This window comes from Centruroides sculpturatus, unplaced genomic scaffold (assembly GCF_000671375.1).
Source record: "Centruroides sculpturatus isolate CEXI.00-Female unplaced genomic scaffold, Cexi_2.0 scaffold6, whole genome shotgun sequence".
Lineage (NCBI taxonomy): Eukaryota > Metazoa > Arthropoda > Arachnida > Scorpiones > Buthidae > Centruroides > Centruroides sculpturatus.
In genome coordinates, this window is record NW_019384869.1 from 828,502 (window position 1) to 842,151 (window position 13,650).

Below are 13,650 nucleotides of genomic sequence, written 5' to 3' on the forward strand. Positions count from 1 at the left end.
ATTCCTAGCAAAGGTTCTCTAATTTTTCAAATGGACACTTCTTTCTAATTTATTTTAATTTTCCTATTTAAAAATATTTTTATTATTTAATTTTATTATTTTATACAGATGTTTAGGTAATCTTAATTATTTGCGTATTTGGCATGATAATTCTGGAACTGGAGCAGCAGCTTCTTGGTATCTCCAATCAGTTGTATTTAAAGATGTTCAAACTGATCAAAGATATGAATTTATTGTTGGCAAATGGTTTGCTGTAGAAAAAGATGATGGCTTGGTAATTACATAAATTTAATTTATTAATATGTAATAAATATGAATTTAGTAAATATTTAAACCAAGAATTTTAATTAACTAGATTGATAGATTAATACCTGTAGCAGGAAAGGAACAGATGACAGAATTCAATCATTTGTTCTCAATTACATCAAGAAGAGGATTAATGGATAGACATTTATGGTTATCAGTATTTTTAAGACCTCCCAGAAGTCGTTTTACACGAGTACAACGTACTTCATGCTGTATGGCAGTTTTATATTTATCGATGCTAGTAAATGCCATGTGGTATGGAAGAACAACTGACCATCAAAGTGGTAACAGTTTTAAATTTGGTCCATTTATTCTATCACCCGAACAGGTAATTTCAATTAATAAAAATAATAATTTTTTTTAATTATATACAAGTATGTTACTTAACTTCTCTACAGATTGCAGTTGGTGTAGTCTCTAATTTTATTATATTTCCTCCAACTTTTGTTATGATATTTTTCTTTCGAAATTCAAGACGAAGAAAGCTTCATCCTTCTCGTGTCAAAGAAGCCATTCAAAGACAGAGTAAGTCATATTAGTAATAATTAATACATGTAATTATCAGTTTACATGGTAAATGAATTCTGTATAAATCATAATTATGTATATTGAGATTAACATTTAAGAATGAAGGAATGGGCTCCATTTTTGTATGAATGAAAATAAAATTTTATTCTGTATCTTTTTTGCTTGTTGCTAAAGAAATTGAAGATATCAGTGTAGGAATTATTTGTCCTAAGTAATATTGAAAACAAAAATAAAAATTTGTCTTCTTCTTCAGCAATAGCAAGACAGTTTATTTTACAATACTAAATCAATAGTTACAATTTGCAGTCCTCATGGAGGAAAGTGAAAGTAGACATGACATGTCAGCACTGTAGGAGGGAAACACCACTAATCCAGTTGGCTAAGGAATTGTGTTCTGAGGCACTTTTGGTCATACCATTATATCAGGAGTCAAACCCTTTAATGGACTCTTACAACAATGACTGCCTCAAAACAATTTTTCTCTTTTTTTTAATTGAAAATCTTCTGTTATTAATTTCTTCAATTTCAGTTTTTCTCTAATTAATTTACTGAAAACATTGATGGTTTCATCTCATTAAAATCTGATATCAAAGATTTGTGCTATTTTTATACATTTTTTTTATAAATTGCCTTATACAGAGTGATTTAATGCATACAGTGTGAAGTTAAGACACAGTATCCATTCTGAAATGGAGAATCCCATTACTGACAGTTGCAATGATTCATTTGCAACATCATAATAGTTAGCACAAGCCTAAATACAATATTAACTTTATCAATAAAAATATTTAATTTTAAGATATGTTATTAAACTAAAATGCTATTGCTGGAAATTAAATTCTGTTATATTTTTCAACCATGTTAAACTGAAATTGTACAATTTGAATACCATGCTTGGATAAAAACGTTAATAACCATTTGAATAAATGCATTTGTGATACATGTGCATGCATTATACTGAGCATATTAATGTACATTCAGCATGAATGGAAAAATGCAAGCAGAAGTGCATTCAGTATACTGACATTGAACATATTTTGTGACTTAAGCTGGCTGCATAGTAAAGTGAGCCTTTTACCTATGTATGAAGACTTTTGAATCATCCTATATACTTACATTACAAGTTATTAAATTAAATATAGGGGAAGTTGGGGCAAAGCAGAAATGCTAGTGTTTCCTTCTAGGTATCTCAGAATGTTTAATCTGCAACATTTAAAGGAAATATGTTATAGTTCTTATTGTTCCTATACAAACAAAGGTTACCAAAATGAACATAGGGGATGAGTATAACAGACAACTTTCTATATGTTTTCAGTTTTTTCACTAAGCCCCAAGTAGAGACGCATAATGAAAACTGTGTTGGGGAAAAGAGGAAACTACATGCAATTCTTCTCTGAATTGCATAATTTACTTTAATTCAAGTGGTCTTCATTTTATTGGAACATTATATTAGCATGTTGCAGAAACGATACTGTGTTGACCTGTCAATAATTCATTTTCATATATCACACTGTCATCGTTGACTTCAGGAAACACCAGTATGTTGCCTGTATTTCTGTATTTTCATATAAATTTAACATGAACTTCAGTGTATGATTCACTGTCAGACTCATTCTCTGAAAGAACAACAATAATGAATTTCTTGATGTTTATCTTATCATCTGTCATGTGCATGACCAAGTAGTCTCCTGGCTTAATTTCACTGATTCTATTTCAATATTCCTAGCAAAGGGTGTTGCACAATATCTGATTTGTCAGTAAAATCTTCCATATCATTAGAATCATCTCAGAGGTTTTGGTAATCAACAGATTGTTTGCATTCTGAGTGAGTGAGAAGTGGTGCTTTTTGCTTTCTTGCAGATGATTTTTATTTCTTGGGTTTGTTGCTTAGAAGTAAGTTTTGTGCAACATGCTTTTTTGACTTTGAGTTTTTTCTGCTTTTGTTTTCAGTTCTGCAATGGGGAGATTACTTGTGAGGATGACTCTGTTTCTTTCAACCTGATACCTCTTTCTTCAAATCTGCTTTGGAATTGGTGCAATACCTTCTGGAGACAATACATAGCATGAAAATATGGTGTCTCACTAGTCATCTTGCACTGTGGCTAGCAAGACAGCATATTATTGTGAAATAGCTAGTAGTTTCATGATATCATTTTGAACATTTCAAATTGCTTAAAGATGGATTACTCCAACCACAGTCGTTGTGCCATTTTTTTCCTGTATCTACATACCATTATTAGCTACTCAAACACCTTCAGAAAAAGAGAAAACCATTGAAATGTTAATGTCAATGAAATATCAATGTTGGTACTGTACATTTGTCACAAAATAAATTTCAACTTAAGCACCAGAAAACTTGTTTCTGAATTGAGCATTTGCTTGTGATAGTCTTGTTAATAAGCAGAAAAAACTAGGACCACCGGGGTAAAGATGAAAATTTTTAAGTTTGTTCCTTTCCACTCAGCCCTATGAGTTACTCGTGTACTAAAATGCTATATGCTCAGACAAAGACAGCATATGCAATAAAAATTGCATTCTATTATACATGGCTGTCAGAAAATAATACTTGCAATTAAATCTATAAAATAATGTAGGTATTACAGCTTACTTACTCATCTCAAAACTTACAACAAACAGCTAAAAAGAGTACTTTTACCTGCATCTTTGTTATACCTGCATTTCACTAGCTGGTTGCCATATGCAAAATATATTGTCATTGTAATCTTTAACATTCATGCACAAGCAAGTCAGATTATCCAATCAAAACACATATATCACAAGTTTTTACTTTGTTTCCTTATCTCACTTTGCCCCAACTTCCCCTACATATTTTTGCTATTATTTCAAAAATTTTTAATAAAAATAAATTGAAAATTTTATATTTTAGATGTTAATCAACTCAATAATATTATAATAAGTAAGGAAAATAATTTTGATCCATATAATGAAAATTCTAAAGTTGAAAAAGTTAAAATTGTAAAAAGAAAAAAGAAATTTTCATTGCCTTGGTGGTGCATAATCTTTGGATGGTTCTTTGTAATTGCTTCAATTGCCACATCAATTTTCTTTTTATGGGCTTATGGAATACAATTTGGCAATACAAAAACATGTAAATGGATTACATCATTAATTATATCATTTTTTTCATCTTTGCTATTAACACAACCATTGAAAGTAAGTCTAAAAATTATTATTTCTCTATACTCTATCTGTTTTTATATATGTACTGATTTTTGAACTTTTTATTCAGATATTATTATCAGCATGTCTTTTATCAATGATATGTCAAAAATTGAATTATGAAGAAGATGACATTGACGAAGATGAAGAAGAGCATAACCTTGGTACTGATGAAGAATGGTTACATGTCAGACCTAATTGTATGAAAATAATTTTAAAATTCTTTTTTAAAATAAATTATTTTAATTCATAAAATCCAGAAATAAAATAATTTCAGAATAATGGAAAAAATAAATATTAAAACACAAAAATATTAGGTAAACACAAAAGGCCATTAAGCACTTGAACGGGATCAGGGAGTACAGCAGGCCTCTTTTGTCTCTTAGATGGCTTCCTTCTATTATTTTGTTTATTTTGAACAAATGAAATATGTAGAATGCTTCTTTATCAATAAAAGATTTTTTGTTAGTAAAAATAACATTAATAAATAATGGTAGTAACTACTATTGCCCAGGGGAAAATCTCAAGCCCCTTCATGATCCTTGGTAAATACATAAACATCTTAGCACTTTCAAATCTCTTGAACTCATTATTAGAGATGCTATTAAAGTTGTGTTGGACTGAATACAGTTACCATAAAAGTAGTGAGTAGATAAACTGATAGCTATAGTTGCATAAACAATAATATAATGTGCAAGATAATAAACAAACTAAATAACATAGAAAAATATAATAAACAGCATGTTAACAAATGTAACACAGACCTAATAAATAATTATCAGTTATAACCAGAATCAATAGTGTGAAATCTTCCTCAAAAACATTTTAAGAAGATAGTACTGTAAGCACATGTGTTTTGACATTTTGTAAAACTGGAGTTTTGAACAAAGGGAAGGCTTTAGTTCATATAGCCTTATTCATAGCTTTTAGTTCATATAGTTTTAGTGTCTCATAAGTATGTAGGAGTTATACTGATGTTTGTTTACTATTTTACATGTGAAACATGACACTGAGCAAGGAAGAATAAATTTATGTTATTTTGATGATGAGGATCCTTAGTTAGCATAATGTCACTGAAGAGTTTAAAAGGCTATATCTGGATTGCTGTATCTGAAGTCTGGATATAGCCTCTTAAATGGACTTTTGGTAACTTCACACTGACTTCCCCACCATCAAAATAACTTGAATTCATTCCTCCTTAATCATCTCTATGTTTCATCTGTAAAAAAGAATAAACATACATTAATTCTGAATCTTCAAAAAGCTGGTTGTACCAACAAAACCTTCAAATTAATCAGCAAATATTAAGATATTATGACAAAGGTTTTTTGATCTAAATAGCATCTGCTTCAGGTCTAAAATGTTCAATAGAATTAATAAGTTTGAAATTATACTGGTATGAAACATGAATAAAAATCATTTTAGTATTATGGTTTTTTTATTCAAGGTAATCTTTGTATAATCAACAATCTCATTCACAATGGTATCTGCAACAGGATTTGAAGGATTCTATAGGAGCATTACTTTTACTTTATTCCAGTGCATATCTCTTTCTCTTTCCATTACTTTGGTGTCCTTCGTACTTTTTTGTGCATGAAGGTTATCGAACACCTTGTATGACAACAAACTCTGAAGGAATGATGGTTCATTTGGTTACAGAATGTTAGACAGTTCTTTTAAACACTAGAAACTACTCCAGCCAAATAGAATGAGACTGTCAAACTGCAATCTTTTATGCCAGGTTAAAGGGAATGTCTTTATCAACTTATTTTGATCTATGGGATTAAAGAATAGATGACTTTTAATTTAAATCTAAGCTGTCAAATGTTTCATTTGGAGTGTACATTCTGATCTGAATCCTTTTAAAGAAGTCCTAAAAATTTTCCAGAGAAGAGGAGAATGTGTTTACTGAATACATGTGGAACCATCATTTCCACATGTATTCAGAAAACACACTCTCAATGGCACACAATAAAATTTAGAAGCTTTGCTTAATAACATTGTCAAGACTTGTTACAGTAAAGGCTTGCTTCTGCAATTAAAGTGTCAGGGTCTCATACACCAACCAGTACTTTAGATCAGGCAATTATATTCACTGAAGAAGATAGAGCTAGGGAACTACAGAGTATATATATGCAAATATGGAAGGATGTGCTGATGATTCAAAAATTGATAAGGAAGTTGAGAATAAAATCTCTTAAGTTGGAGGAGCAAGTAAGGAATTAAAGGAGTCTATGTTTTTATTGATTGAGGTTTGCAAATTAAAAAATGTAACCCAGAACCTGTGGGAATGTGGAGGTATCTTAAATGCAGGCAGCTTGGCTACCTAGCACAGTAGTACAAGATGAAAAAAGTGTTAAACTAAGAGTGAACTAGTTGTGTGAATCAGCTACTTCTATTGTTAAGTTTGGCCAATGAAATTTTGTTATCTGATAGATGAGTCTCAATTATTGGTAGTACAATCAATGACTTTAAGGTTAAGTGGTTGATAGATACTGAGGCTGAGAGGTTGGTTATTGATGAGAAATTAGCAAGTTGGCTGAGAGAGATAGGCCCAAGTTGTATAGTTTTCAGTTGTATTTCCATAGAGGATTGTGGGAACCTCTGTTACTAGGCCTCTGGAAATTTTCTGATTTTCCAATAGCTCTATCCATCTGATCTAGAAACTAAAAGTTATGAGTATGCAGAATTTAGAATTGTAAAAAAATAGATAAAAGGTTTCAATCAGAGCATAGACCAAAAATTCTGTCTACTAGAGAGATGTAATGGTTGTCTTTTAGGAATCAATGTACAATAAATAGAATCAGAATATACTGTATATATGCAGTGTGTATATATTGGTTGAGGTGTGCTCTTCTTACAGACAGTTGTACAGTTATGTCATATCTATCATGGTCTTTGATTGATTTCAAGATTAAAGAAATGGACTTCTGAAAAACTATCGGTCCATGTTGAATGTAAGTCTCAAGAGTTTCTGAGATAGATGTGATGAAAGAACTGGCATAGCTTCTCTTCCAAATGATAAGAATATCATCTGCATAATTGTGTCTGTATTGAGAAATTTCAATTACTGTTATCATTATAAAAGCCAAAGAAATTATTTTAAACGAAATTATTCTATAAAATTAAGATTTTCACATATTTACGTAGTATTTCTCCAGATTTTTAAAACATATACAGCTGTTTTGGAGATCAAGACCTAATCATTTATATTAAATTCTCTACTTTTTGGAATTTAACTTACCCTCAAGTGTACCAACACAATGTTTATAGAAAATGCATCTCAAATTATATTCAGGTTACATTTTCTGTCATTATGACTTCTGTAGTCTTAATGTAAAAAAAATAGGTGTATGTGCAGTTAAGATTTCAGATTAGCCTATAAGAAAGTGAAAACATAGCTTATGAAAGGAGAGAGGGTGAAAATTTAAATATATTTTTAAATATTTAATTTTAAGCTGATATTTTGTCATTTATATTAAATAAGTTATTTCCATTCTATTAGCTAAGAAAACATCTAAAAGGAACATTTATCGACCCATGGATGAGAAAACATTAGAAAAAGCTAGAATAAAACGTGAAAAAGAAGTACGACTGAATAATATAATAAGAGAACTGGTCGTTTATTCTCTGTATCTTTGGATTCTCGTAATTATAAGCTATGGTCAAAGAGATCCAAACGGCTATTATATGAGGTTAAACATAATAAATAATTTTATCAAACCTGGAGATCACTGGAATGATTTTAATAAGGTATAAATATTAAACAATTGTATTTTATTTTAATATTTTTCTATATTAAATTTTGGCTACTTTAAAGGTTAATACGGATAGACGATTTTGGAATTGGACTACTGAAGTTTTGATTCCAGAATTATTGATCGGAAACTGGTATAATAATCGAATACCTTTAGGTTTGCGAGGTTTTATTGATGACAGAAATAATGTAAAAATAAGTTATGCCATTATGAGACAAGTACGAATTAAAACTAGTAAGTAGTAGTAAAATATTTTTTTGTTTTTCGGTGTTCGCTCAAATATGTTTACGTAATGTGTAATCAAATAAAAAGTTTAAAATTACTTGTGAAAATTACACTTGGTAACGCAGGGTATCAATGGCTCATCAATCATCACTGATTTATTTATTGAGAGTTCTTGTGATTGTTAGCAAAGNAACATTTAAAAAGTGACATATACCATTTATTTATTTATTTATTATTTTTGTAAAATTATAAACTCATAAATCTAATGTAATTTATATTACACCTATATAATTTTATGGCTTTTATATTGTCCTATATAATTTTTCCTGTTTACATTTTGAGTAAATAAATTAAATAACGTGTTTTTTTTAATGTTTTAAACATTTAAAACTGCAAAAAAAAATTGGTTTATAATCTCAAATTAAAGTAATATATTTTTATATTTTTTCGTCTTAACTTTCTTTAGGGTTTTGAGGATTTTTATTTAAATTCTTATATTTTTAGGGAATATTTTCATATTTTAAAGACATTTTTTTATTTAAATTTTTGTATTTTAATATCGTTAAGGTATAAGATTTGTAAGCGTTATATATAAAATTTTATATATTACGCCTGGAGAAGCTGGAAGCAAATTTAGTTATTGGCATTATACGAGATGCATTAGGACAACATATGGCCTGGGGAGACACGCGGTCAATTGGCAGTTGTCGAGACACTTTAGCATCATTTCTCTCTCGCGCTGTTAACACGACTACAGAGACCGCGTGCGATGCACCAATTCTAGACTACCCCATCATCACCCTCCCTACACACAAAACGGTCGGCGGTATCGGCGTTAGACTTACCTTCATTCCCTACCAATTTTCACAGCAAGTCGTCCACATTATTTATGAGGTATCTGTGTCACTTGTCGATCCAAGTTTGCGAACTGTGGAACTAGTTTCTGTCTAATTCTCTTGTCTGGAATGGGCCCTTTTTTTCTTTCCCTCGCTTTACACCCCCCGGGTATTATCCTAGGTAACAGAACCAGACGGTCAGTCTGGACATTGACAATACGTTTTTGGTTAATGGATGTCGTGAATTGTCTGATAGTAATAAATTATTTTACTTGACAGTTGACCGCGTCAAGTAATACACAAAATGTGCTGTAAATGTCGTCTTGATGAAGTAGAGAATCCTAGTAGGGATTGCCCATTTGAAGTTCATTAGGGAAATAGTCTGTGGGTGACCCTAAACGCTTCCCTAACACAATAAGGGTATGCTGAATTGTTTATTGTTTCGGCACGTTTATCTTCGACTACGTTCTACTTTTGGTGAAGATTTTTTAATAAAAACACACCGCGAAAACATTTTTTCGTTTGTTAAAAACACTAAAAATGTCCTAAAAGTCCTGTTTTTTCCGCACGTTCGTTTGTTTAAACGTTTGATTCGCTATAAAATCTCTTTTATTTTGTGAGTTAAAAACGCGAAAAATGACCTTAAAAATCCTACGTTTTTCTACACGTTCGTGTGTCTAAGCGTTTGGTTCGTCCAGACAGCAACTTCGTCTGTTCTATTGAAAAGCATAAATATTACATCGCTGTTAAGTCGAGGGTTGAAAAAAAAATAAAATGTTTTCAACGAAGTTAAACTGAAATCGTGAGTTAGTGGCTCATAAACTAACTACTATTTGGACATCTTTTGCTCGTTCAACAACCAAAGTCATTACTTGCTTCAATGTATAACATTAGCGCCAATTACGGTTAGTGTCACGCTTTCTATAGATAATGTGTGTCCAGGCATAAATGGACTGTTTATAGTCTGTGCCAACGACTGTTTATTCAAGGTGAGGGATGCTAGCTCTTAGCCATTGCCTCTGTTTCTTATCTGTTTAACCTTTGACCTCCTCTATCTAGGTCTATAAACTCCACGTCCGAAACTAAAAATAAAAACTTGTAAAAATCCTAAAGTTCAAAGCAGAACAAAATTAAAAACGTTCTCAAGTTCCTTCTAAGAAAGCAAATAAATGGAATTTTTTAGAGATTAAAATTTTTTATTGTTTAACAGTTTATTTAGAATTTAAAAACATTTAAAAAAACACCTTATTTTTTTGTACTAATTTTTCATTTTATTACTTTTTTTTAACAAATTTAAATGTAAATTTTACCCAAAATTATTTAATAAATTTTTCTTAAAAAATTTTTATTTTAATTACAATTAATATCATAGATTTCATAGCCTGTAATTAATTGTATATATTTTTAACATCATTATCTACTGCCATAAATCATGCATTTTATTACCTTATTTATCTTCTTATATAAATTTGTGTACAAAATAAAAAAACATATAAATAAAACATAAAGAATATTTTAATTTCAGTTAAAATATCTTAAAGATTATCTTAAAAAATCATCGGTTGAAGATGAGGAATTTATATTTTTTCATAATATTTGAGCCTATCTACAGCTATATAATTATCTAATTAAATCAAAAATTTCCACAAAATTTTGGAAATTTTTAAATCGATTATAATCTAAAGACTATCAAGACTTTATCTACATGATAAATTTTTATAATTTTTCAATAATAAATTATTCAAAACGTATATTTTGAATGTTTTCCACTTATCGTGATATGGATATACACATCTTGTCTTGACGTTTTCTAGTATAAAATTACTTAAAATTTTGATAAGAATATGCTTTAAAAAAGGTATAAGGTATACATTTTCAGTAGATAATGTCATAAAAGTTTTTTTTTTTTAATTTTTAAGGCATTACTTATCAGGAAAATACTTCAAATAACTCTNGTTTCCTTATCTCACTTTGCCCCAACTTCCCCTACATATTTTTGCTATTATTTCAAAAATTTTTAATAAAAATAAATTGAAAATTTTATATTTTAGATGTTAATCAACTCAATAATATTATAATAAGTAAGGAAAATAATTTTGATCCATATAATGAAAATTCTAAAGTTGAAAAAGTTAAAATTGTAAAAAGAAAAAAGAAATTTTCATTGCCTTGGTGGTGCATAATCTTTGGATGGTTCTTTGTAATTGCTTCAATTGCCACATCAATTTTCTTTTTATGGGCTTATGGAATACAATTTGGCAATACAAAAACATGTAAATGGATTACATCATTAATTATATCATTTTTTTCATCTTTGCTATTAACACAACCATTGAAAGTAAGTCTAAAAATTATTATTTCTCTATACTCTATCTGTTTTTATATATGTACTGATTTTTGAACTTTTTATTCAGATATTATTATCAGCATGTCTTTTATCAATGATATGTCAAAAATTGAATTATGAAGAAGATGACATTGACGAAGATGAAGAAGAGCATAACCTTGGTACTGATGAAGAATGGTTACATGTCAGACCTAATTGTATGAAAATAATTTTAAAATTCTTTTTTAAAATAAATTATTTTAATTCATAAAATCCAGAAATAAAATAATTTCAGAATAATGGAAAAAATAAATATTAAAACACAAAAATATTAGGTAAACACAAAAGGCCATTAAACACTTGAACGGGATCAGGGAGTACAGCAGGCCTCTTTTGTCCCTTAGATGTCTTCCTTCTATTATTTTGTTTATTTTGAACAAATGAAATATGTAGAATGTTTCTTTATCAATAAAAGATTTTTTGTTAGTAAAAATAACATTAATATATAATGGTGGTAACTACTATGGCCCAGGGGAAAATCTCAAGCCCCTTCATGATCCTTGGTAAATACATAAACATCTTAGCACTTTCAAATCTCTTGAACTCATTATTAGAGATGCTATTAAAGTTGTGTTGGACTGAATACAGTTACCATAAAAGTAGTGAGTAGATAAACTGATAGCTATAGTTGCATAAATAATAATATAATGTGCAAGATAATAAACAAACTAAATAACATAGAAAAATATAATAAACAGCATGTTAACAAATGTAACACAGACCTAATAAATAATTATCAGTTATAACCAGAATCAATAGTGTGAAATCTTCCTCAAAAACATTTTAAGAAGATAGTACTGTAAGCACATGTGTTTTGACATTTTGTAAAACTGGAGTTTTGAACAAAGGGAAGGCTTTAGTTCATATAGCCTTATTCATAGCTTTTAGTTCATATAGTTTTAGTGTCTCATAAGTATGTAGGAGTTATACTGATGTTTGTTTACTATTTTACATGTGAAACATGACACTGAGCAAGGAAGAATAAATTTATGTTATTTTGATGATGAGGATCCTTAGTTAGCATAATGTCACTGAAGAGTTTAAAAGGCTATATCTGGATTGCTGTATCTGAAGTCTGGATATAGCCTCTTAAATGGACTTTTGGTAACTTCACACTGACTTCCCCACCATCAAAATAACTTGAATTCATTCCTCCTTAATCATCTCCATGTTTCATCTGTAAAAAAGAATAAACATACATTAATTCTGAATCTTCAAAAAGCTGGTTGTACCAACAAAACCTTCAAATTAATCAGCAAATATTAAGATATTATGACAAAGGTTTTTTGATCTAAATAGCATCTGCTTCAGGTCTAAAATGTTCAATAGAATTAATAAGTTTGAAATTATACTGGTATGAAACATGAATAAAAATCATTTTAGTATTATGGTTTTTTTATTCAAGGTAATCTTTGTATAATCAACAATCTCATTCACAATGGTATCTGCAACAGGATTTGAAGGATTCTATAGGAGCATTACTTTTACTTTATTCCAGTGCATATCTCTTTCTCTTTCCATTACTTTGGTGTCCTTCGTACTTTTTTGTGCATGAAGGTTATCGAACACCTTGTATGACAACAAACTCTGAAGGAATGATGGTTCATTTGGTTACAGAATGTTAGACAGTTCTTTTAAACACTAGAAACTACTCCAGCCAAATAGAATGAGACTGTCAAACTGCAATCTTTTATGCCAGGTTAAAGGGAATGTCTTTATCAACTTATTTTGATCTATGGGATTAAAGAATAGATGACTTTTAATTTAAATCTAAGCTGTCAAATGTTTCATTTGGAGTGTACATTCTGATCTGAATCCTTTTAAAGAAGTCCTAAAAATTTTCCAGAGAAGAGGAGAATGTGTTTACTGAATACATGTGGAACCATCATTTCCACATGTATTCAGAAAACACACTCTCAATGGCACACAATAAAATTTAGAAGCTTTGCTTAATAACATTGTCAAGACTTGTTACAGTAAAGGCTTGCTTCTGCAATTAAAGTGTCAGGGTCTCATACACCAACCAGTACTTTAGATCAGGCAATTATATTCACTGAAGAAGATAGAGCTAGGGAACTACAGAGTATATATATGCAAATATGGAAGGATGTGCTGATGATTCAAAAATTGATAAGGAAGTTGAGAATAAAATCTCTTAAGTTGGAGGAGCAAGTAAGGAATTAAAGGAGTCTATGTTTTTATTGATTGAGGTTTGCAAATTAAAAAATGTAACCCAGAACCTGTGGGAATGTGGAGGTATCTTAAATGCAGGCAGCTTGGCTACCTAGCACAGTAGTACAAGATGAAAAAAGTGTTAAACTAAGAGTGAACTAGTTGTGTGAATCAGCTACTTCTATTGTTAAGTTTGGCCAATGAAATTTTGTTATCTGATAGATGAGTCTCAATTATTGGTAGTACAATCAATGACTTT

General features: G+C 29.8%; 1 protein-coding gene across 1 annotated transcript in view; it reads left to right on the forward strand.

The window, feature by feature from the left end:
• The window catches only part of LOC111630845 (polycystic kidney disease protein 1-like 2), a 48,099-nt gene that overhangs the window by 15,450 nt on the left and 18,999 nt on the right, over positions 1 to 13,650 (forward strand). The window contains exons 11-18 of the mRNA XM_023375008.1: positions 109 to 274; positions 356 to 634; positions 705 to 831; positions 3,722 to 4,008; positions 4,085 to 4,214; positions 7,520 to 7,767; positions 7,835 to 8,006; positions 13,076 to 13,080. Coding sequence (XP_023230776.1) covers positions 109 to 274; positions 356 to 634; positions 705 to 831; positions 3,722 to 4,008; positions 4,085 to 4,214; positions 7,520 to 7,767; positions 7,835 to 8,006; positions 13,076 to 13,080 — 1,414 coding nt within the window. The remainder of the gene's footprint in view (positions 1 to 108; positions 275 to 355; positions 635 to 704; positions 832 to 3,721; positions 4,009 to 4,084; positions 4,215 to 7,519; positions 7,768 to 7,834; positions 8,007 to 13,075; positions 13,081 to 13,650) is intronic.